General features: G+C 38.8%; 1 protein-coding gene across 5 annotated transcripts in view; it reads right to left on the minus strand.

Moving 5' to 3' along the window:
• Nucleotides 1–26,467, minus strand: part of DYNC1I1 (dynein cytoplasmic 1 intermediate chain 1) — a 274,243-nt gene that overhangs the window by 186,750 nt on the left and 61,026 nt on the right. For all 5 annotated transcript variants that reach the window (XM_036429363.2, XM_036429361.2, XM_036429362.2 and 2 more), the window contains one exon: nt 14,073–14,188. In XM_036429363.2, the coding sequence (XP_036285256.1) occupies nt 14,073–14,188 (116 nt within the window). The remainder of the gene's footprint in view (nt 1–14,072; nt 14,189–26,467) is intronic.

Here is a 26,467-nt window from a genome sequence, read left to right on the forward strand (position 1 = left end):
GGAAGGATTTTTAAATGGTACCCCCGAAGATAGGAAAACACGTATCCATGTGGTGTCCTCAGCCAGAGCAAGTATGGAACTGACAGAAATTATGAAATTAGTGATACACAAAACAAATTCCACTCTCTGTGAACAATTAATGAATTAAAAACTCATACAACTTCATTACATTAGTACACATTTCATTATATTTTGCCTTGAAACTAATAACATTTAGTGTTCCATTCTATGCATGACCATATGCCTGACCCAATTGCATATTAATTAGGAAATGTGAATGGGCTGTGAGGGCTTGCCAAATATTACAGAGAATACTTAGGTAGAATAAATTTCAGATTAGTCTCATTGTCTTGGAGTTATCAACTCAATCTTGCTTTCCAGTACTAGAAAAACATATTAGCCACATCCTAAGTCTCCAGAGTCACATTCACAGTGAAAATAACCATTTGCTCTATTGACCACAAGGAAACAAATTTCACACTATGAATTTGGAGCTATTACATGAGGTCAACTATTCTCTCATAGTTCAAAAAACTAAAAGGAATGCTTCTCTCAGTCAGATATGTGCTTTCTGCAACAGAACCATCTAAATTATCAAAACTGGAATAATGTGCTGACAATTTTATAGGAAGTCTTTTTTCTTTTTTTCTTTTTCTTTTTTTAATATATTTTATTGATTTTTCACAGAGAGGAAGAGAGAGGGATAGAGAGTTAGAAACATCGATGAGAGATAATCATCGATCAGCTGCCTCTTGCACAGCCCCTACTGGGGATGTGCCCGCAACCAAGGTACATGCCCTTGCCCGGAATCAAACCTGGGACCTTTCAGCCCGCAGGCTGACGCTCTATCCACTGAGCCAAACTGGTCCCAGCAGGAAGTCTTTTTTCTTATTAGGGCTCTATGATGATAGTGATAGGGGTTTTTATTTGTTTGTTTGTTTGTTTGTTTCTTTTTTAACAAGTCATCAAGTGTCAACAGCCTCCCTAGATCCCACTACACACAACTCCAGAACTCACATACATTTATGGAGAATTATAGGAGTTCAATGCTCAATATTAAGTTGACTTTATTCTGTAAAGGAGCTCTTTCCTTGCAGCTGGAATGTAAATCTCTCCCCTTGACATCAGATACTCTTTTTTTTTGTTGTTGTTGTTGTCAAATTACCTATTTTAAAATTAAAATATTATTATCAGTTTTTTCATCTTTCCAGAACTGATATCTTGTTGAGATTCTTAGAGGATCATATAGATAGCACTAAATAAAAAGTAAGATAAAGATAAAAATGGAGCAGATCAACGTTTTCATCATGGAAAAAGACTGAGTGAGAATACACTAACTGGCCAGATTATTATGATCTCGGAGTGCATAAAAATCTGGCCACTAAGTTACTTTTCTTCAGTATCTTATTTATTTGATAACAAAGATACTATAAATCATGCTCCTGATCAGTTTTCCCCTTTGCACTGGCTGATAGAAAGCTCAGGGCAAATAGGTGGTTGATCACCAGCAAAAGTCTAAAATACTTTTGGTACCCATTTGAGATACAAATACACTGAGTGGCCAGATTATTATGCATTCAGAGATAATAATAATCTGGCCACTCAGTGTATAGTCTACTGAGAAAGCCAAATGGACCTGTTAACTGACTTCCAAAATTAGGCAGATTTGCCTACCCTTATAGGTAAGGCCAGACTTGACAAGTCTCTCTACTTGAGTAATTTGAGTATAACTAATGATAAAGAAGAGGAGAAGGCAATTTGTGTGCTACAGGTAAGTTTGCCCCCCCCCCCAACACACACACACACACACACACACACACACACACACACACACACACTGGAGCTGGCCTAAGACAAGTCATTGTACCTTCTCTGGAGATGGAGACTGAGGGGTAGGGTGGATGAGTATAGGGTGGCAAGAAGTCAGGAGTTTTACACTAACTGAACTTCATATTATAGGAAACATCAGATATGGCTGAGAAGTGCACTCAATTGATAGAATTCTCTTACCATATAGGAGGCTTGTGTTTAATTTCTAGACTATGCACCAAGATGCCAGGTTTTCAAAGAGTAAAATTAATAGCATCACTTTTTTTCCTGTCCATGTTCTGAATTAATCCTATATAATAAAAGCCTAATATGCTAAGTGTCCAACTGTTCATTCAACCATTCAACCAGTGGCTATGATGCGCACTGACCACCAACAAGTAGGTTATAGCTTGCTGCTGGGGTCTGGCCGATTGGATTAGGTGAAACTGGCCAGATACGTCCTGGAGTCCTCCCATAATCCCTCCCCAGCTGGCCAACCTCCTGTGGTCCCTCCCCAGCCCCAATCATGCAATTATGCGAGGGACCCCCAGCACCAACCCTCTAGTTGAGAAATAAGATCAGGAATAAAACCAAGGCCAAGCTCTTATCATTACTACTCTAAGGGATAGGTTGGCAATTGTAACTAACTATGAAAGTAAAACTAAACTTGCTGCATCTTCCCCTCCACACCCCTCACTCATCCCCCATCTAGACCCAGGAGCAGTTCATATGTGGCATATCAAACATTCTTACTTATGTCACTTCTTTTAACTGATCTGGGGGTGACAGTATTATCAAGAGACAAAATTTCCAATGATTAAGACTGCCAGGATTCTTGTTCTGGCATTAAGAAGGGTTCAGCAATCTGAAGAAAGGTTGTGTGTAACTTAAGAGTCCAGAGATGAAAGATAATTTTGAAAGGCATTGGGGGTCAGAGGAGCCTAGCTAAAGAAATTAAGTTCCCCTTGTCTCAGGACCCCTTGCTTTTTATTAACATAATTTGTCCTAAGGCAATGTGGAGATATACACTTCAAAGTGTAGGGTTTCATACAGAGTCCATTGTCAGATTGGGGAATTGCCTTGGCTATTCAGGTGTCTGGCCAACAGGAGGCAATAACATGTGGATTAAGATGCCCTGGGCTGTCTAGTAGCAAACAATCAATTTAATGCATCCTTTTCAGGTTTGGGGAAATGCCTTTAGCCACTCCAGCAGGTGATAAAATATGTGACTCAGCTCTTGTTGAGTCCTCAAGTTCCATCAACCTTTTGATGAAACTCTTGCAATTATGACATGCTGGAATTGGCTTCTGGCATAGGACCACTGACAAATTAGTTATATCCAATTTAAAAATGTTGGCCAATAATTACTGTCCACCAAGCTTCCTAAAACTTTACCCCCATTTGAAGAAAATAAAGGCATAAAGTTTGGAAGAAAGCTCAATCTTTCTGGAAGCCAGAAGAAGGGTATGGTAGGCATATCCTTTATATTATACCCACCATTTTTCCATAAACACTGGGTTGTTTAGTTGAATTTCCGGTGTTTTCAACTGAATGTCCCAGATTTAAGCCCCTTGCCTGGGTGTCTAAAATGTATGCAGACCAATGGAGCTCTCCTGATCTCACTTCCAAGTCCTGGACTAGTTATTTGTTTACAGCTTGCTTGTTTGCTTTATGCTATAAGAGCTGAGCATCCTTTCTGTCTACATTTTGATTGCTATCATTTGCTCTACTTTTGCAGTTCCTTTTCCCTGAAATTGTTTGTTCTTTGCCTCCTTACTATCCCCCAAATATAATCTCATTTTCATTTAAGATTTTTAATGCTAGTTACTATAGACTACAGAAAAATCAGCAAATAGAAGTAATGGACATTGGAGAATTTCTTTAAGTAGCAAAGTATTCAAAAGAGCTATTCCATAGTCTATATATTATAAAATGTGAATAGTAACTCTGAGATTCTCATTGCTGCAGTCCTACTTTAAAAATAGTTTCAACCAGTGTTTGTTAACAAGAGGAATGCTTGCTTCTCATCCTATGCCCTGGGAGATATCTTTAACTGAGATGAGGTAGAATGGAGGCTCAGAATCCTCAATACAACCATTTAGAGATAGTCACTGCCAGTATATTTCAGTTGATCCTCAAGATATAACATATTTCTATTTTGGCTAGCCTTATACTGTCATTTTTTTTTAACTTATCTATTATCAGAGTTTCTTGACACTATGCTACCTTCACATGCAATATTTTCTACCACCTTAGGATTTTTCTCCATTTTCCCCCCAATGCTTTCCCAATTCCCTTTTCTACTGCAAACTCTTTATAAGCTATTGGGAAGAGATTCTGAGCTTTTTTATGGAGTGCTTCTTCCCTGGGGCAAAATCAGAGCCAGAACTTTAAAGCTGGGGGATGGGACAGGGGTACACTTCTCTGAATGACATCCCTACTTGAAGAGCTGGGTAACCTCTAATTGACTGAACTTGCCTCTCCCTGAATAGAACCTCCGGTTTACATATGAATTTGGGGTGGGGGTAATTGGGGCTCCAGTATTTTTTGAATGCTGAACCCAAGGTAAATTTTCCATCTCTCAAGTGAGAACTGGGCTGAAGAGGAGAATGCCAAGGTCTCAGCTGCACTTGCTTGGAATTTAGGCTCTGTAACAAGTAGGTTGGGGCAGAAATGGAAATGCTAAATTCCTGCCCCTCCCAGGAAGATACTATAGCCTACCAACTGGAAGTTGGGGGAAGAGGTATCTCTCTGTTTTCTGATGCACCCATTTAAAGTGAAGTCTGCATCTAGCTGAACTGGTAAGAGGGAGGGAGTTAGCTGTAGTTCAAACACCATTCACTGGCTCTGTTCTTACCAAGCTTTAGTAAGATGTTTTGAGTAATTTTTTTTTTCCATTTTTTGTATGTCCTGGGACCATCTCCAGAGACTTTAAATATTTTTTAAAACGTTTTTTTCATTTGTCTTACTGGAAAGAAGATCCACAAAGTTCCCCTGTTGCCATGTTGGAAACGGAAGCTTTACATACTTGAGTTAGTCAACATATAAACTACTATCCTCAAAGGAATAAAAGATTTGATATATCCCTTAGTGTTGTTTAATCCTACTATTTCTTGACTCTATCATTGCTCAGGAGCAATGAACAGAAACAACATTCTCTTTGTTTTGGTGTACAGTGGGAGTTATATTTGAAAATTATTAATGTGTTTTTCTATTTGTCTTTCTGAACATAATGATCTTCAGTCTAGCCTACCTAGGGCAGGGGTGGGGAATGTCTGGCCCAGGGGCCGTATAACGTCCATGAAATCATTTGGTCTGGCCCTGCCAGAGGGGTGAGTTAACTAAATGTTTGACCAAACATAGTAAGGCTCATTTTCAAGTTGATAATTTTGTATGGCCCTCAAGTGATGTTATAAATATCCAAATGGGCCTTGACAGAAAAAAAAGACTCCTCAACCCTGATCTAGGGCATTCAATCATTGGATTGCTAGAATCAGATACAAAATAATGAAAGTAAAACAGCTAAAGATTCAGCTCCCTTCTCAAAAACTGGATTTTGGAATACCACAGTAGGGTGAGAGCTAGGTTTAATTAAGGTAAAAAGGATATTCCAAATTCATTTTCCTTAATATTTAGAATGTCAAAAACCATAAAGATCACTCCTTCTGTCTACTCTCCTAAATCTATGATACAGAAACTAATAGAACACAGTCACTTGGGGAATTGGTGTTATTTACCCTAATAGGGGCTTGATTTATTTTCAGATAAGTGACAAGAAAAGCACTATTTATGGAGAAAAAGAAACGAATTTCAGATGTATCTGGATTTCCACTTTCTGGGAAGAAGCACTGGGAATGGTGGAGTGTTAGATTACTGAAAAGAGAAATGAACACAGGAGCCCTTGAACCAAATTCCTTGTTTGGGAATCTAGAAGGAGACTATTATGCAACCAGCCTCATTCATCACAAGGTAACCCAGCCTCACTGGAATCGGTTGGCACAATAGGAAAGTGATAACTGGTGAGTGCTTCTGAGCCTCCCTCTGATCATCTGAGGCACAGGCAACTGAATTGAGAGCCAGTCAGCCAAGGGATCTACCATGATGGAATAAGGGATTATGTGGCATGGGCTGGTCATGGACTTCTAGGCCAAGGGTTTGGTAGAGACCAGGGTATTGAATCAAAGTCTGGAGACAATGAAAGCTGAGAGGAGGCTAAGTCATCAAGAGAGAAATGGCCCATGTTCCCTAGAAACATTGCCAAGCCTAAAGAATAGCCACCAGCTCACCAGCTGCATGCTATAGCACTGGGTGCCAGAGTGCCAGTGCCCAGGGGGGCAGAGAACATCAATCTCAGAGAGTACGAAAGTCAGCCAGCACACTGGGGAGGACTGGCATGAGGCCAGAGTACCTCTAATCCCTCTCGACTCCACCAGGACCACAGGTCAGGTAAACCTCACCTCTCCCCTCTCAATACTTGGCCGTGACCTTAGGCAGAGAAGTAGTTGAGAGTGAAGTTTCATGAGAATTTGAGCATTTCCTTCCAATTTTAACTGAACATACCAATTGAGTCTGTTTAACATAAGTAAGAGATTGTGCTAAGGCTGTTTATTTTGTACATTTTCCCCATTTTCTCTGACAGCCAGTAGTATTGTAGGCAACTGGGGACAAAATAAGAGCTGCCTTCTCTCTGCACTTCTAATTTATAAGGTGAGTAAATTCTGTAGCAACACTTCAAGTGCAGTAATATACATGAACGTGCCAAGCACATAATAAATATAATTTCTATAATTTTTCTGTTTACCTACTCTTTTTTTTTTTTTCTTTCCACACCAGAGTGGGCATTTTTACATTTCGGGGGCCTGCCCAGCATCTGAACAACTTTTATTGGAGGGGAGTATCCCAAACTAGGTCAAAGTAAAGCCATAGCTTCCCCTAAGATTACAGAGGCTGGGGCAGGATAGTTATTTCTCTGCCTGGCACAGCTAATGCAGGGCATGTGACCTAGGACTAGCGATTGGACTTCCTAGTGGCTCTTTACAGCTTGAGGGAGCACTGTCAAGGTGCTGGGAGAGGTAGAGGCTTGAAAGGCAACAGTGACTAGAATTTAAATCATTATCATCATGACAGGAAGTCCAGGAGGTTTAGGTCCTACCAGGCTGACCAGGTTCAGTGGCATGACCTTGCTGTGTTAGCTACTGTCCCAGTCTGCTTGGATTCCATCGCAAGATACCATAGACTGAGCAGCTTAAACAACAGACATTTATTTTCTCACAGTTCTGGAGGCTGGGAAGTCCAAGATCAAGTTACTGCATCCGATTCAGTTTATCATGGGAGCTCTCTTCCTGGCTTGCTGACTCCCCCACACTGCGTCCTCACATGGCCTTTCCTCGGTGCATGCACGTGGAGAGGGAGAAAGACAGGTCTCTCTTCTTCCTCTTATAAGGCCACCCATCCTATCAGATTAGGGTTCTACCCTGATGACCTCATTTAACCTTGGTTATCTCTTATAAGCCCTATCTCCACATACAGTCACATTGAGGGTTAGGGCTGCCTTCTCTCTATTTCTGACCTAATTCTCTAGCTTTTGTCAATGCTATCAAGTATCTCATATCTTTTCAACAAATCCCTTTTCTAATTAAGTTAACCAGAGTCAGTTTCTATTGTTGATAATCACGAACCCCAACTGGTACAGAAAGTGGTACTAGAAGACAGTCATCTGGGGAACTGATGTTGGTTATTTGCCCTAACAGGGGCTAAAGAAAATGAAAATGCAGTTAGAGTTCAGGAATGGGAACTCATCAGCTGTAACAAATGACTAGATGATTTTTTTCTTCTGTGGAGATCTTTAATGAAGTGTCCATTGAAAAGAAGGATTTAAGGGATCAAATTGTCACTGCCATTGAAGAGTGTGAATGGCATGAAGAATTTAAAGATGCTAGGGTGAGGCAGTGGCTTCTAATGGGACTGGACAGCTTAAAGAAGAGATGACAAGCTTAAATCTCTGTATTTTAGCTCAAGGCACAGGTCCAGGCAATTTCTCTGGTTGTGATAAATGTCTATGTAAATGTGTGCCAGAATCAAACCCAAATTTAAAATTTTGTGGGATCCTGGCTATTCTGTAAAATGCAGCCTTACCAGCTCATTTACGTGAAGACCACGAAAAATAGAAAATTAAATATTGGGGAGAATACTAAGGCCTGAGATTACATTCTACATGAAGCCTTGCTTGACAGCCAAAGAATACCCACCTCATTTCTCTTTGCATCTTCATCCTCTTATACCAGGCTTGTACCAGCTCTTGGGATCTATTTGTAGACCTTGATAATCTTACCTTCAACACAGAGCATCATGCCAGCAGGATCTAAAGAGTAACCTGGATTGGTACCTTCCATATTTTGCTAAGATATAGATAGGCTAGGGGATGAGAGGAAAGTCTTTAAAATATAGAGACCTGCTACTTCAGGAAAGTTTCTATGGGTCTAGTGGTCTGGTCAACTCCAAATATCAATACATTACAGCAAGTACCTAGATTCTATTGTGCAAAGAACCATATTGCCTGGTGGGCTGTTCTGGCTTTTGCAGGCAACACATTCAACGTTTCCATGTACTTATTGAATCCATTTACCAAGTGACTCAAAAAAGGCTTCTACTTTTAAGTGGCCATACTACTTAGAATTATAATCCAGCTGATCCAATGATGTCCATAGTGTCTATGGCAAATTGGACCAATAGCTCTAAAAGGAAAGCACAGAACAAGTCCTTAAATTTTTGAGCAATAATGTAGCCATTCCATTATGTTGTTATTCTTTGGAGAGATCGGTGTTAATTTGCCATTGAACCCAAGGAGAAATTAAAGGCTTATCCTCTGGCATATCAAGACTGGCTAACATCAAGGCCAATATAATTTTATTTTCTAGCCTAAATCAAGAATTAAACCATTGAAGCTCTCCTGACTAACAGGTGAAAAGGTGATTCAGAGAGAGGGAAAACGATCTTTGTGTGGGTTTTTTTTGTTTGTTTGTTTTGGTGTTGCTTTTTTAACCAGAACATTCTAACTACTCCATATAAATACTATCTTAAAAAATAATGCCTGAAATTCTATGTTCATTAGGTAGCTTTTTTGGGGGGTAGGGATGGGGGTGGGAGGAAGGGTCTTTCAAGAGACTTGCCAAGATATGAGATTAACATTGTATAAAGAAAACTAATCTCTTGGGAGAGGGTCCCTCAATCCCTGACCTCATTAACATGGGCCCCAAGGCTCTACAGTTTGTTCTCAGAGGATTAACACTTTGAACCAGTGTCAAAGGGGAAATAGTAGGCATATTTCAAGAAGAAGAAGGAAAAAAATAAAAAGGCAGATGTCAATCTCTCCCTGGAATCGTGTCAGTCCTTATCTAAGGAACAGAAGCTAAAAATAAGATTCATGTGTGTCCTCTTCACTAGGGATTTTTAATTTGCAGCCCAGATGCCACCATGGCTTGTCTCCAAACATATGATTGCTTTAAATAATAAGTTCAGAGAAAGAGTATAAGGTCCATGAAATTGGGAGCCAATAGAAGAGCTGGAGTCAGGTTGTAACACCACTTGTTTTCTCCCAAGTCATCTCCAGGTGTTTCAGGAATGGCTCCCACTAGAAAACACGATCTCTAAGGATGCTCTGATTACAAATTTAAGGTTCCAAATAAATATTTCCACTTAGATTCTCTGGAATGTTCCTTCATCTGGCAATTTTTGAAAACATATTTTTATTGATTTCAAAAAGGAAAGGAGAGGGAGAGAAATAGAGACATCCATGATGAGAGAGAATCATCAATGGGCTGCCTCCTGCATGTTTCCTACTGGGGACCAAGTTTGCAACCCAGGGATGTGCCCTAAGTGGGAATCAAACTGTAGCCTCCTGGTCATAGGTCTACACTCAACAACTGAGCCATGTGGCCAGGCCCTTTAGCAATTTTTTATAGAAGTATTATGTTCCTGGGGCCACTGGAGTGTAGGAAGCTTTAAATTTAACTGCGGGGGACAATTGAGAAATCAAATCTTTTTAAAAAAAAATATATTTTATAGATTTTTTTTACAAAGAGTAAGGGAGAGGGATAGTCTTAGAAACATCAATCAACTGCCTCCTGCACACCTCCTACTGGGGATGTGCTCGCAACCAAGGTACATGCCCTTGACCCGAATCAAACCTGGGACATTTCAGTCCACAGGCTGACGCTCCATCCACTGAGCCAAACCGGTTAAGAGAGAACTCAAATCTTAATGTTGATCTCTCCTCACTTCACATAGAAGGAGAGGTGAGCAGCAGAGGTCTAGACACCTTACAAGGAGGTCATACATGGTCTTTGGCAGTCCTTTGGGCAGTATGGAGACAGAATAAAAGGAATGAATAGCCCAATGGACATGTGAACTATTAACTAAGAAGAAAAAACCCAGGGGCTTTCCACACTGCCTCTATGATGACAGGATAAGCCTTATTTTGGATTTGCCTTGCTGAGGGTACAACATTGCTTCTGTCCAACGATATAATGAGCATTATAGGTGCCCTTGGGTATGGAGTAATCTATGGTGTAATCATTCACCCAGAAGTGTTCTCTACAATTCAGGGAGGTCTTCTCACCCAAGGCTCTCTGCTCAGCCATGGTGAAGTGACTGCCAGTGCAGTTTGGAGGGTAGACAGTATGTGCAAGTGTATTAAGTCATGAGGCTACACAGCACCTTGGAAAATGCAAGAAAAATGGTCTTTCTTGAATACTAGAAATGGGGTGTGGGAAGAAATGAAGTGAAAGAAGAAGGGTGACCAACATGAAGTCACTAAGTTCCAATTTATAAGATATCATGAAGAGAAGGGGAGGGCCAGAGAACTCTTCAAAACTATCAGCAGGTTATATAAATCTCTTTCTCCTCCCCCTTCTCCCCTCCCCTCCCCTTTTCCTCCCTCTAGAGTGGTCTGCATCTTTCTAAAGTGAGTTACTAAATTCTTTTGCCCAGGGGTCATTACTGAACTTGGAACTTCTAAGATGCCTGGGATCATCTTTCTCACTCAGCAGCATTTGTTGGATGCCTATTGCCCACTATAATTTAGATGCAGAAGACTGGCTTCCTAACTAATATCAGGACCTCATAGTCAGTAAAGGGAGATATTAATAACAGGCAAGGCAGAGGTAGTTTGTCAATGAACCATATTTTTTTTCCTTTCTTACTACTTGGGGATAAAAAGCATCTGTTTAAAATATTTGTGGGTAGAGAGACCCTGCTCCCCACAAATACGGTGTTTCCTATTCTTCTTTCTCTGCAACTAATGACCTATAAGCAGAGAGGGAAGGTTTAAACTGACTTAAAAAAAAAAGTTCATGCAGACATCATTCCTAAATCTTTCTGGTTTAAATTGTTCTCTGGAGTGTTTCTCATAACAGACCATTATGATCACAAATTAAAGAGACTATTCACTTTAGTACACAGTGGAGAAAACAGTTAAGCTTGGGCAAATTCCAAATATCTTCCCTTTCATTTTAAAGAATAAAATGAGAACATGTAAAAAACCAAACACACAAAAATTCCATTAGATCAATGCTCTGAGGTCATTAGTTTGAATATATTAAATTTTCCATAGTCGCTTAATGACTTTAAAACATAATCATCATTCCTTCATACACTATGGGCAGTAATGAACTAAAATAGGTCTTATATATGCCACAACTTTGAAGACAGTCCATTTGAGAGACTCACTGTGTAATGAATTTAGTAGTTCATCGTTTCCTGCCTCTGAAAGGCTACAGTTGCTAATGACAACATTGTCAGGGCTCAAGACCCCAAACTGGAAGCCAACCCAAATCTGCCTCATGGTAGATCCTTGCTGCCCCTACTCTCGCACCACTGCCCCTGGCTTCCCTCTGGGATCTCTCTTCACAGAGCAGGTGAAAGGCAAGCCCCAGGCTCCTTCATCAGCCAGGAGGCTGGGCGACTCCAGGCAGCCAGAGGTCAAGGAATCATCTGTGGTGACAGGACACTCTGCTGAACCCAAATCTAACGTTCTTCCTGTCTAAACTCTTCGGGGACTGCTTTCATGTCTAGAGCTACCGTAGCTAGTTTTGAATTCAAGTCTGTATTGTGGACTCTGAACCACTGACACACCCATCACCACAGAACACTCTATGAGTCATGTTAACAAAACAGAGCAGACTTCTGCCAATATCTAAGAAATAAATGCCTTCTCTCCTGCTGCTTGGACCGCAGTGTAACAAGGGCTCCCAAGCTCTCTTTGCAGTCGTAAAATGAATGCACAGGCTTTTCCTTTTGATGAGTCCAGTTTAAAAGTTTAGAGTGGATGCCTGTTCATCCTTAATTTATCTTCCCTTGTAAATATTCCTGTGCCTTTTCCAATATCTGGAGTCTACACATTTAAAAAACAAGAATTCACTCCTTCTCTTATTTCAGTTGTATAACTTTATGTTATGAGTCAAATTTGGGGCTAAATAAACATACCTCAGGCCACAGACTGCAAATATCTCTGGCAGTAAATTAACTCAAACAAACGTTTGGGTTGGGCGGTGAGGTTGTTTTTTAACGAATCTTCCCAATCTGCTGGAGGCCCAAGGAGAGACTAGATGGGCTCCCCAAGGCTTTTCTAACTGTCTTTCCTGCCACATTAATATACACTGAGTGGTCAGATTATTATGATCTCTGAACACAAAGTAATCTGGCTACTCAGTGTATATCCTGTATAATAAAAGGCTAATATGCAAATTGTCCCCTCGACCAGGAGTTAGACCAGCAGGCAGGCTGGCCAACCACCCATGTCCCCTCCCCCTGGCCAGGCTGGCCAGACCCCACCCATGCACAAATTCATGCACTGGGCCACTAACACACACACACACACACACACACACACACACACACACACACACACAGAGTGGCCATATTATTATGCGTTCAGAGATAATAATAAATAATAACCTTGCCACTCAGTGTACTAGTACTGGTCTCACTTTGTTGAAGTGGGTGGTTTAATATTTCACCACCAGAGGGAGCTACTTGTTTGCTTCTAAAAACTTTCAATAGCAGACTTGAAAAATGGAGTCCCTGTTACCAGAGAATCACCCCACACCAGCCAGCATCACCCAGGAGAGGTTCTCAGAAGGCCTGTAGTCAATCCTCTACTTCCAGGCATCGATTTCACTTTGCTGTTGACATTATGTGTTTAAAAGCGAAACTGAAAAACACTAGCTTGCACAAACCAAACTGCACTAATTTATATATTTGCTGTAAACCATGTAGGAAATAGGAACCATTTTTCATTCTCATGACTTTTGTACAGTATTGACTACATAACAACAGTAAAACCAGACTTCTGACATCCTCTTGAGCACACCAAACAGCAAAACAATATATAAAAGAAAAGAAAAAAATAAAAGAACAAGCTTGCCTATAACAATAATGCTGTTCTGCAATCTGTGCTTTCCTATTTTAAGTACACACAAGTCCCTCTTTTGCTTTGGTGTAAATTTTTACTTCCAGGAAGCATTCTGATTTATCAGCTTTAACTTCTCTTATTCATGTATGTATATATTTTTATCCACTGAGAATTGAGTACAAATTTTCCACTTGATGTTTTCCTGTATATACGAAGGAGTGTGGATTCAATTCCCATGCACCTCTGATAAGCTTGCATTGTAAAGGTTTTTAAATAATGGCAAGAAACTCTATGTGTTGTCTTCTGAATTGGCAAAGCAAATCAGGGGTCAGCAAAGTCTTTCTGTAAAGCGCCAAATTACAGTAAAGATTTTGGGCTTTGTGAGCCATAAATTCTGTCACAACTACTCAACCTTACCATAGTAGCCAGAAAGCAACCATATCAACATGCACAACTGGGTGTGGCTGATTCCAAAACACTATTTTGAGGAACAGGTGGTATACTATAGTTGGCTGACTCCTGCAAATGATGAATCTTAATGTACACACTCTTCTTATTGATAACATTCAGATCAGTTTCTATTATATCACCCTTTGACAATTCCCCCTGCTTCCCACACAGTTTTGACAAAGTGGGATATTGCTAAGTTATCCATGTTAAAGTTCATGGGTCCTTGGAAGAGAACCACTGGATTCCCTCTCTAGAGACAAAGAAGATGTAAGCCTTGGCATGTCATTATGTTTGTGACCTGTAAAGATCTCGTACGGTAAACTATGAAGTCAAAAAGAAGGATGTGACTCCCAGGCAATTTCTCCAAAGATAATATGGAAAGTAAATAAAAGACATAGTTCACCTTCAGACTGATGTGTAGCCAGAGGAGTCTGAGTCTCCTTGGAGTAGGACACTACTTCCCTGGGCAGGAAGTCCACCTGGGTAACCTTCGACACTCCCAGTTTGTGTAGTCTCCGCCTATAAGTAACAAAGTACACAAGCTTAGAGAGGGAAACCATTCCATGCAGAAGGGCTATCAGTGATCAAACAAAGGACTACACCAAACCCCAAATACCCCTCATTTACAGTACAAGGGTCAGGGTAAGCCAGTAGAACTGACCTTGGAGACACTTGGGTTCTTGGCCCAGTTTGGCCCTAATTTGCTGGGTGATATCAGATGGGACCCTCAGCTGACTCCTTGGTTTTTCTATCTATAAAACAAAGGTCTTGGTCCAGCTCAGATAAGACCCCTTCCATTCTGAGCATCTCTGAATTTGCTTGATTTAAATTCATAAGGAGAATTTTTGTTTGTAATATAAAATTCTAGTCTCTTAGGTAAAAGAGACAAAAGAAATATATGCTTCTCAAATGTGAAGAAAAGAGAGATGGAGTAACATGTTCTCTGTGACAAAAATAAGAAGTTATTCCAAGGGGGAGTGTAACACCTCTCATTTCTCCAGAAAAGTAACTGACACAGAACAGCATGTGAATCTGTTTAAAGACTTCCTGATACAGCATGGAGGAGTGAGGAGGACACTAGGATAACAGTGATAAAATTCTACTTTGGAATTCCCAAACGAACCATGACCATGTAAACAATCATTTCTGAGTATTTATGTAGCATTTGAAGTGTTTTCAGGGGTCTTTCACCTCTATGAGGTGGATGGACAAATGTTATTATTATCCCCACCTTATAGATAAGGAACTTAAGAAATACCATTGGCCTGAGTCCTGGTCTGTGCTTTTCCCACTGAAACCTAACTCCTACCTACAGTTCTCGATGGTGATTTCTGAGTTACAGCAAAAGCCTAAAGTGCCTCCTGAGTCACCCAGGAAACATCCAATCATGGAGGCAGAACAGTCTGGTGGTCAATCACACAAACATTAGTCACACCATCTAGCTGTGTGTGTGATCTTGAACAAGTTATCTAACCTCTCAACCTCAGTTTCCTCATCTGTAAAATGGAGATATTTCTAGCACTTACTATTAGAACTGTTATGGCTAATGTATATGAACCACATATATATTATGTAAAAATTATGTATACATACATATTTTACAGCCATATATAGCTTATGACAGTTTCTAGAACAATATTTTTTGTATATACATTTAGTATTAATATTGAACATATCCTATTACCAGGTGTACCAGTTAATAATGAGGATTTTCAATAGAGGAGTTACACATATGTTGATTGCATATTATATATGCGATTTGATATATATGCTATTTTGTTGTATTTACAACAAGCTTCAAAACTTCATATGTCAAGTTTTCTGACAGTGTTAACATCATAGATATTTTTACACTTAAAAAATGTCAAATTTCATGCCAAAAAAGAGCATTTGTGGGAAGTTTTAATTTATTACTTTATTTTGAAGAAACGTGCTGCTGAAAGTTATATTACACTTCGGGAAGCTTATGATAAACATGCTCCATCTCAAGATACTTGTGAACACTGGTTTAAATGCTTTTAAAATTGATGATTTTGATGTGAAAGACAAAGAAGGTCCAGGTGAATTTAAACCACGCTTTGATTGTAAAATGACTAGAATGGGCCAGAAGACACGGCAAAGTAATTTTGCTTCATGATAACGCACCATCACACACTTCAAAACCAGTTAAAGATACATTAAAAGATGTTACCTGGGAAGTATTAACCCACCCTCCGTATTCACCAGACCTTGCTCCTTTAGATTCCCACTTGTTCTGATGGATGGCACACGCACTTTCTGAGCAGCACTTTGAAACTCACAAATAATTAGAAAATTGGGTCTCTGAATGGTTTGCCTCAAAACAAGAAAAGTTCTATTGGGACGGTATCCACAAATTACCGTAAAGATGGGGAAATTTGTAGCTAGCAATGGACAGTACTTTGAATAAAGCACTTTTGATGTTTCTCTTGAAATTATCGGGTTTTCTTTGATTACAAAATTTGCATTATTAACCAGTACACCTGGCATATTTCCTAAAAATGTACAGGTAGACAGTATGTGGGTAAAAGACAGAGGGAAAAAGAGAGAAAGATGAAATAAAAATTTGTCCCAAATCATACATTTCTAGCTCTCTAGGACTAGTGGAAGCACGCTCTGTTCACATTGTTGTTTTTAATTATTACTAGCAGATGGCACACACTCATTGCGTTTATTTTTTGGTAGCAGTCATAATAAGATGAAAGAACATGCATGGCACAGCCAGCAATTTCTATGCACAATTTCCCAAGCATTCCTGGGAAACACAAATTTCCTCTTTTCTATGAGTTACTATAACAACTGAGGTAAAATCTAAGATGCACACAAAGTAGACACAAACAAACCATGGTTGGCTTGGAGAGCAAGCCCAGCTGGCTGTCTCTGCAGGCCCAATGAGCATGACTGCAGCCCCAGCCATGTGGGCCTCATTCACCCAGCAGTCTGGACCAGAGTGTGAAGGAGGGTCAGGCTGGGTCCCCCAGCCCTCCAGCAGCCTCCCGCAAAAGAATTAGAAAACACTTTGCTTTAGTAACTTATGTCAACTCTTTCCATATATTATCTTGTTTTATTCTTATTTTTTAAAATGTTACATCATATTCCAATTTTACAGAATTGGAATTCTGTAAATTCCAAGAGAAAACTTAGGCTCAGTGACGTTTTATAATTTGCTTAAAATGGCAAAGGCACTGACAGACCTAGACCTTGGCTCTGTCCAACACTACCAAGGACCATGTTTTTAAAAACTGTGTTCTTGACCTTTTCTCTTGCTTTTTCCTAATGCCTTATGATCATCCACTGATTGAGGCACAATCTTATAACCAATACAATAGAGGTCCAAGCACCTGCCCATTTTATAATCATGAGAAAGGATTCTTGGGAAGCAGCCAGGCATAGATTATCAGGACACACTGAAAGGATCATGTTTCCAAGGTAAGTACCACACAATGGTTCCCAGCCATAGCCAGTATACCTTTTCAGAAATGCCTAATTCAAATTCTTTGCCCATTTTTAAATTGGGTTGTCTTTTATTGCTGAGTTTTAAGAGATTTTCATATATTTTAAATACTAGACCCTTAGCAGATATATGACTTGCAAATATTTTCTTCCATTCTGTGGGTTGTCTTTTTACTTTCTTGATGGTGTCCTTTGAAGTACTGAAGTCTTCAATTTCATGAAATCAATTTATCTATGTTTTCATTGGTTGCTTGTGCTTTTGGTGTCATAGCTAAGCCCAATCTATGAATTTACACCTATTCTTCTCTAAAGAATTTTATAGTTTTAGCTCTGATATATAGATCTTTGATCTATTTTTTAGTTAATTTTGCATATGGAGTGAAGTAGGGGTATACTTTCACTCGTTTGTATGTGGATATTCAGTTTAATTTTTCTTACTTTTCAGAGGCAAGATTGACCTTGGGGAGCTGAGAAAGGTTTTTGTAATGAACATCTGCTGCCCACTGGCCTCAACCAGTAGCCAAATATGACCCTGTGAAAATGGATTCAAGAGGGTCACCTGAAAGTTTCCCAAGGCACATGAAAGAGAACCTGAGCGTGTCTTCACCACTGGTATGAGCATCAACAAATTCCTCCTGAATTGGTTAGATACAGTTCAGCTCATGCTCTAATTTCAGACCACAGTTAATTATATACAGCAAGATAAGGGAATAAAACTGCATAAACACTGCTGTACTATCTCCATTATCAGAGAACTGGCTTCAGGTAGCAAAAGCTTTAAGCAAGATGGCTTCCATGAGAACATCACGGAATTATCAGCTAATCCTCTGCTACTGAGCCTGACATTAGTAGAATTTTGTTTAATGTAATTGTGCAGGAGACTCTGTAAAGACATAGCAAAACCAGAATAGAGAAACTTCAAATATTAGAAATTGTAAATCTCAGAAGACTCTCAAAATTGGTCTTTGACTAGAAGTCTCAGCATGTTCAATGAGTGGAAATCATAATGTTGATGATGTATTGGCTAGACCTGGAGGCAGGAGAGGAGTGCAGGTAAATAAGGTACAGATTCAGGAACTTGGGTCAGAAGCCAAGAAATCAAAAAGGGTCATTGTAATAACGGGCAGCCTCTAGAGCAGGGAAGGGACCTGGAAGTCAAACAGATGAAACCAGGAACAGATGTTCCCAGAGACAAAGAGTTATTTGGCCAGATGCCAAAGTAGGCCAAAGGCAAGGAATAAAAGAATGTCTGCAATGGGCCCAGATTCAGTCCTGCTGGGTTTTATGCCTAATTATTTGCATATGACTATTTCATCTCCAAGACACATTAGTGCTACTACCAGAGATTTTTTTCTGTGTGCTACTTACAAATTTCTGAGGTTTCTCAAAGAAGAGGCCCCTAAAACCGAGGGAGTGATAATTGATACCATTTTCTTTTTTGTCCAGAAATCCTATGCGTACCTACCATGTCCTTGACAACAGGCAAAGGCCTACATCAGCCAACATTATTTTCAGCAACCTTAAGCAATTTTTGAAGCCCAGCACAATGCTGGATGCTTATAACATGGGGAGAATGAGGACACCAAACATAAACATTAAAAAGAAAACAAGAATGAAAGGTAGCAAATAAAAAGGGGCAACATGAGAATTCACAAAGTAAGTGGGACAGGAGAGTCTAATGGGCAAATTATTATGTGTTTGGGGAAACAAAGCAAGTTTCACTGGGAATAGAGGCCTGATGTGAGTCTTTGAAGGACAGGCAGGACTCAGTCAAGTGGAAAGGAATGAGGAGGGCATTCTGGGGAGGGAGCTCTGTAATCTAAAGATTGAATTCATATTTTATGCTTGAGGGACCAGTTTTTCAGGATGAAAGTTTTAAGTTGAGGAATAGTGGGAGATAAAATTAGAGAGGTACATTGAGGCTAGATGACTGAAGAACTTCAAATCACAGGCTAAAGAATTTGGATTTGACCCTGTGGACAATGGGGAATTTCTAAATGTTACTAAGAAACTGACAGCTTCAAAGAGACATTTAAAATGTATTATTATGTTGGGACCGGTTTGGCTCAGTGGATAGAGCATCGGCCTGCGGACTGAAAGGTCCCGGGTTCAATTCCGGTCAAGGGCATGTACCTTGGTTGCGGGCACATCCCCGGTAGGGGGTGTGCAAGAGGCAGCTGATTGATGATTATTTCTCATCGATGTTTCTAACTCTCTATCCCTCTCTCTTCCTCTCTGTGAAAAATCAATAAAATATATATTTTTAAAAATGTATTATTATAACAGCTATGTGAAGAAAGGAATAAAAATTTTGTTTGACAAATGAGCAAGCAGAGGTTACATGTGGGACTTTAGAAGCTGAGCGTGGAGAAAAGGGGGAATTGAGAAAGGATCTACAAGCCAATGGTGGATGGGTTCAGTAATTACTAGTAAACAGAGAATCCAGGCAGAGGATTAATTCAAAAGAGACAGTCTAATTGATGATTACAAGGAGACTTAGTCCAGGGTGTTGAGAAAGCACTCAAAGGTGATATCACTGAGAATACAAAGGAAACGTTGCAGTTCGATGACTCTGGAAAAGAACTAAGGGTAGACCTTAGCAATTTACTTGGTATGGAAGGTAAAAAAAAATAATAATAATAAAAATAATAATAATAATAATAATAACAGACTAGAGATTACCTCAAAATTTCATGCCTTATGGGAAGAAAAGTGAGTGGTATAACCAGAAGACATAGGGGAATTCAGAGAAAGTTCAGGTTTGGGGTAAAAATGAGCATGCCAGTGGATGAGTCTTTGGTAAGAAGTTTTCCAATTGTATGAGATATAAGAAAAAAGCTCAGAAAGAAGCCAAAACAGAACGTGTAGCCCTGGGAGCCACTCACTGAGACTTATCCTATCTAATAAAAGAGTAATATGCAGTTTGACCATCACCCCAACACACAAGATGGCTGCCCCCATGTGGACACAAAATGGCCACCACAAGATGGCCAGCAGGGGAGAGCAGTTGGGAGCAACCAGGCCTGCAATGAAGGGCAGTTGGGGGCAATCAAGTCTGCAGGGAAGGGCAGTTAGGGGTGCCCAGACTGGCAGAGGGGTAAAGTTGGGGGCGACCCAGGCTTTCAGGGAAGGGCAGTTGGGGGAGACCCAAGCCTATAGAGGAGAGCAGTTTGGGGGGACCAGGCCTGTAGGGGAGGGCATTTAAGCATCAATCAGGCTGACAAGGGAGTGGTTAGGGGGCGATCAGGCTGGTAGGCAGAAGCTGTTAGGGGCAATTAGAAAGGCAGGCAGGAAGCAGCTGAGAGCCAGCAGTCCTGGATTGTGAGAGGAATGTCCAACTGCCGGTTTAGGCCCGATCCTACCAGCAGTTAGACATTCCTCGAGGGGTCCCAGATTGGAGAGGCTGCAGGCTGGGCTGAGGGACCTCCTCCCAGTGCACGAATTTCGTGCACTGGGCCGTTAGTATGAAATAATGCTACATCCATAAAAAAAGATAATACAGGGAGCTAAGGGCATGGAAGCGCATGCAGTATGTAAGAAGTGTTAAAAAATGATGAAAGGTTAATTTGTCTTCTAAACACCATACGCTCATGTAATTAGGTGTCAAAGTGTGACATCTCAAGGACTGATTTCTGGAGTTGGGAATGGGATACCACCAGAGGAAAGGGAACCTGGGCCCCACACAGAGGAAGTGAGCCTGGTGTGGCAGCCCCTCACCACACCTGAGTTATCATTTATGTTCAGAGTGGGTGTTTTCCTCCAAGGATTGAGACGCAGCTTGATGGGTGACCTTTTCTGATTACATCAAGAAGGATGAGTTTCCATTTTCTATGTTCATAGTTTTAAAAATCATTTAAGGAAGTATTTATTTCACTTCCATGATATTTACTTCTTACTGTGCAGAGATATTAGTTTGGCAGCTAAAGTATTTTTCCTGAACAGAAGCAAATATCAAATCTAGCTCAGTCAACAGGTATAGCCAAAGGGTTTGCTTTGACTTTCATAGCACAAGTAAATCTCACAAGTTTCTGGGAAGAAAGAAGAGTTAAAATAATCATGGTTATAATAGAGCTTGACAACATTGGTGAAAGGTGTACTATTAAGTGCCTTCTTCACCCCCCAAAAATTAAAAATTCAAAATTGTCAAGACAGAAGGTTCAGAAGTTTTCTCAAATATTAGTACATACAAACATATAATAATAATAATACAGAAATATTATAGGAATGGCCTTTTATTTTGACATTTATAAACAATCTCCTATAGAAGTTTTAACATATAGCTATAACATTATTGAATTTTTCAAGATACTGAGTACAAACATATTAGCATTCACCCTTACCAACTGACTATATTCATTTTTCTGAAGTAGAATAAAAAAAGGAATATATTTTTTTAATCCAGTTGCTAGTGTGGAACAGAAAATATCCCATAATTGCTTTTACAAGTTTCTTGAGGGCAGAAAACAAAGATTGGCTCTCAGCAGCTTCTCCATAAATGTTTGGAGACTGAACACATGAGTATTTTAAGAGGTGGGCAAAGTGCTTTCTCTCACTCTCATGACAAAATTTTTATTGCATCTGTTAAAACCAGTTTTACTGAAGTTTTTCATGGGTCTGAATTTATTATATGTTTACAGATTCTGAGATGCATTTACCATTACATTTTGATATAGACACACATACACACACACACACACACACACACGCACGCATGCACACAGGCAGGCAAGCAAGTGTGCACATGCACACAGTATGAGATGCTGTTCCACATTTCAATTTCTGTAGAAAGTTTGATTAGGTGTTATTCAAGAGTCAAAGATTGTCAGTTTGCTCAAGAACACAACCCACAACATTCTCAAGAAAATACTTTCCATGGGCATTATTACCAGAGATTAAAACATACTACATAAGAACATTTGACAAATCTTGGAGAATAAGCCAAAAGAAGGTTACTTCATCAACAACTAATGAGTTATTACTATTCTGTTAAGCAAATGGAAATAACTTTAAAACATAAATATACTCTAGAACTATCTGGCCAGATTTTCTCAAATACCTATCACCTTATTGAAGAACATAGGTTTTTCTAGTACCTTTATGGAGAACCAAAGACTGGTTCTTTGACAAGAGCAATAAAATTGATAAACATCTAACCATTCTTATCAGGGGAAAAAGACAAAATTTACCAATATCAGGAGTGAGAGAGGTGACTATATATAAAGATTATGTAGGTATTTAAAAGATAAAATGAGACATATGTACTACTATTTGTAATACTTTAAACAATAAAATAAAATGAAAAATGATAAGGGATTACATACACAATTTTAGGCCAATAAATTTAAAAATGGAGAAGAAATCGACATATTACTTGAAAAACACTAACAATGCTTACTCAGAAAAATACAGATAACTACAATAGCTGCATTACTATTACAGCTATTGAGTTTGTGTTTTTAAACCTTCCTCACAATAAAATTCCAAATCCAAATGGTTTCTCAGGTAAATTGTATCCTAACAAATACTTAAGGAATCATTGAAGTTATGTCAACAAAAGCATGACTCATAAAAGGACAAATTTGTAAACTGGAATTAGTCAAAATTAAAGTGTCTTAAAGGCTTTTGAAAGAATGAAAAAGATAAGTCACAGACTGGGAGAAAATATTTATAAAATTTTACATTAAATAAAGGATTGTATACCAAATATATAAAGAACTCTCAGAACTCCAGAAATAATGATAATTATACAATCAAATTAAAAAACAATAGGGAGCCGAAACCGGTTTGGCTCAGCAGTAGAGCATCGGTCTGCGGACTGAAGGGTCCCAGGTTCGATTCCAGTCAAGGGCATGTACATTGGTTGTGGGCACATCCCCGGTAGGAGGTGTGCAAGAGGCAGCTGGTCGATGTTTCTCTCTCATTGACATTTCTAGCTCTCTAGCTCTCTCCCTTCCTCTCTGTAAGAAAAATCAATAAAATATACTTTAAAAAAAAAACAATAGGGAAAAAGATTTAAGTAGACATTTCATCAGATAAAAATTCAAATAGGAAATGCACACATCGATATTCAACAGTAATCACTAGGTAAGTGCAAATCAAAACTACAATGAGATACCATTACACTCTTTTACTTGTGGTTTAAAAGTGTTTGAAGTCCAAAATAAGTATTGTCAAGAATGGGGAGGAACTGAGGCTCTCATACCCTGCTGGTGAGAATGTGTAATGGTGAAAAGAGTTGGAGAGATCTTAAGTTAAATGTACACCCACTAGATGATAGATAGATAGATAGATAGATAGATAGATAGATAGATAATTCAGCCATTCTACTTGATGTTACTTACGTCTCCCCCCCAAAAAAAATATATATATATAAAAGCATATATCCATAAAAAAAATTGAAGTTTTATTTTTAATAGAAAAAACTGGAAACAACTTGAAATGCACATCAAAGGGTGACTGGATAAACCAACAGTGGTATATCCATACAAGGAAATACCCCTCAGTAATAAAAAGGAAGGACCTACTGATACACAGGGAATCTTGAAATAATTGTTCCAAATGAAAGAAGTCAAAAGAATACCTATTGCATGATTTCATTCCTATGACATTCTAGATATGTAAACTAACATATACTGACTACAGAAAACAGGTCAATTGTTTGAGGGAATGGGGAAAAGTTGGAGTGAGGATTACAAAGGGGCATGGGCAATGTTTGGGGATGATGAATACGTTCATTATCTTGATAGTGGTGATGGTTTCATGGCTGTGTTTACATTAAAACTTACCAATTTAAATATTTTAATGTGTATGATTTCTTATGTCAACTATACTCAGAAAAGCGATCTTTAAAAAAAAAAAAAGTCAAGTGACAGAGCAAGTTATATCCAATTCCATGGCCAGGATCAAGAAGAGGAAATAAAAATTGTTTAGCCTGAAGTATATTTCATAAAAGTATGTATGAGATCAAAATTTTTCTGTACATAAATACTACCAAAAATGGAAATTTTTCCTTAAATCACTATTTGAAATTGTAACATGGCTAAATAATCTCCTCTCTCGAATATTCTGAATGTGCCTTCCAAACTGTCTAAGATAAGCTACCCAGTAAACAGAAAGTCTCATCTCTGTCTCTCTCTGACTCACTGGTCCACTTGGGAGTAAAATGTGGCAGACAAGGTGGGAGCCACCAATGCCGTCTCCACAGAAAGAGTCACAGTTTTCATGTGCATAGTCAATTGAGTTTTTGCTTGGAAAACAGGTAAAAATGGGAAATTCCTAACTGTTCCACATCAGCAAGTGTAATGTAACAATGCCACAATCTGTCTGAAAAATCTGTTAATGTAAGGGCATAAGGTAGAGTCTCTGCCAGTGCCATCCTCGTTTTCTCAAGCATAATGATATATTGAAAAACTGCACTCTGAAGTTCCCCTGAACCATAACATACCATATATCCATTGTTTCTCTGCTCCATTTAAGCTATATTTCTTGGCTATTTAAATAATATGAATTTAAATACCGGTATAATACAATGAACTATATTAATTAAATTGCCAAAAAGTTATAATATTTTTCAAAAGTAATATATCAGTTACCTAAAGTGTTAAAATGTTTCCCTGTTCTAGCAGTGTTGTGAGTCAGCCAAGAACTTTTGCAGATACAAAGGGCCATGGGCTGAGACTTTGAACCTAACATGCAAATATCCCTCCAAGCTCCTCATATACCTAACAGTAAGCACTGACATTGACAGAAGCCAATAGACATGTGGCCCCAAATTTCAGCAATCCAAAATAAATAAGTAAATAAATAGTCACTTTGGAATTCATTGAGTTACATTTAGGGAAAAAAAATCAGTAGTTTCATAAAATATTGAAATAAGATATGCTATTGACATATTAAGGCAACCGAGTGCCGTGTTGATAAATGCTTAATAACTGGCTTGGAGAAAAGGGAGCAAGCATGCTTTGTAGTATTTGCCAATTTTTGTGGTGTAAATACTCCCCCCGTGACAGATTTCAAGCTAATTTCACAGAATGCAAAGTGAGGAAGGGAAGCACAAGTCTGAGCTTGAGCAGGAGCTGGTACAAGCACCACACTGGAAATATGTCATGTGTGACCATCGCTAACTTCAATCCTATAAAAGAAGTTAATCAACTTTCTGGGATATACATGTGTGTTTTATTTTTTTTTATTGAGCACTAATGGACATAGCATGCTATTAATATCAGGTGTGCAATGTAATGATTCCATATTTGTATATACTACAAAATGAGCACCACAATAAGTCCAGTTTACATCCATCACTACATATAGTTACAATTTTTTCTTGTGATGAAAACTTTCATGATCCACTCTCCCAGTTACTTCTAAAAATGCAACACAGTATTATTAACTACAGTCATGCTGCACATTACATTCCCATGACTTACTCATTTTATAAATGGAAGTTTACACCTTTTGATCCCCTTGACCCATTTGGGCAATTGCCAACCTTTTGTCTTGGTCAACTACCAATCTTTTTTTTTTTTTTTTTTTTTTTTTTATCTATGAGCTCATTTTTTATTTCAGATTACACATAGGAGATCATATTGCATTTATCTTTTTCTGTCTGACTTATTTCACTAAGCATAATGTCCTCAAGGTCCTTCCATGTTGTTCCAAATGGCAAGATTTCCTTTTTATGGCTTAGTAATATTCTATCATGCATATATACCATATTTTCATTCTGAAGTTATCTTTTAACCTGCGGCAATACATTTCCATCTGAAAAAAAAATATGATCTTTAGGATGTATAAGACATTAGCCATCATCAAATATTTGTGATTTTTTAATATTGAGGAAATGGACAAATGCATTTTCTTTAATAGGACTCTTTTTATGTTCATACTCAATTCAAATTAAATGCTTATTGTAAATGTCCAGAAAAGTGAAAAGGAAAAGGAACCAAAGAGACACAACATTTTAATAATGATTTAACAAAAATTAACTTAAGGCCACTTGTTAGTAAAGTTGGAAGGACGATTAGGATAAATGCAAACGTATTTCCCATTGCAGAACTTGTGTTCTCCACCTAAAAAGAGAGGTGTGGGTACGTGTCTATATTTTTTTAGAGCGGGAAGGGTTGTTTTGCAAATAATAGGAATTAAGGAGTGGAGATCAAAAGCCACCTTTTTGTGGTATTTTCCACAAAGAAGGACTTTCTCCAAAGCTTAAGTTTAGAAGGCAAACTAACAGAAGGAAATAAACTTATCAAACCGGAAGTTCAACAAAAGGGGGAAAAACAAGAGCAGCAAGAGCTCCAGCATTTCAACAGGACTGTAGCAAAGAAA

This window comes from Pipistrellus kuhlii, unplaced genomic scaffold (genome assembly GCF_014108245.1).
Source record: "Pipistrellus kuhlii isolate mPipKuh1 unplaced genomic scaffold, mPipKuh1.p scaffold_m20_p_10, whole genome shotgun sequence".
Taxonomy (NCBI): domain Eukaryota; kingdom Metazoa; phylum Chordata; class Mammalia; order Chiroptera; family Vespertilionidae; genus Pipistrellus; species Pipistrellus kuhlii.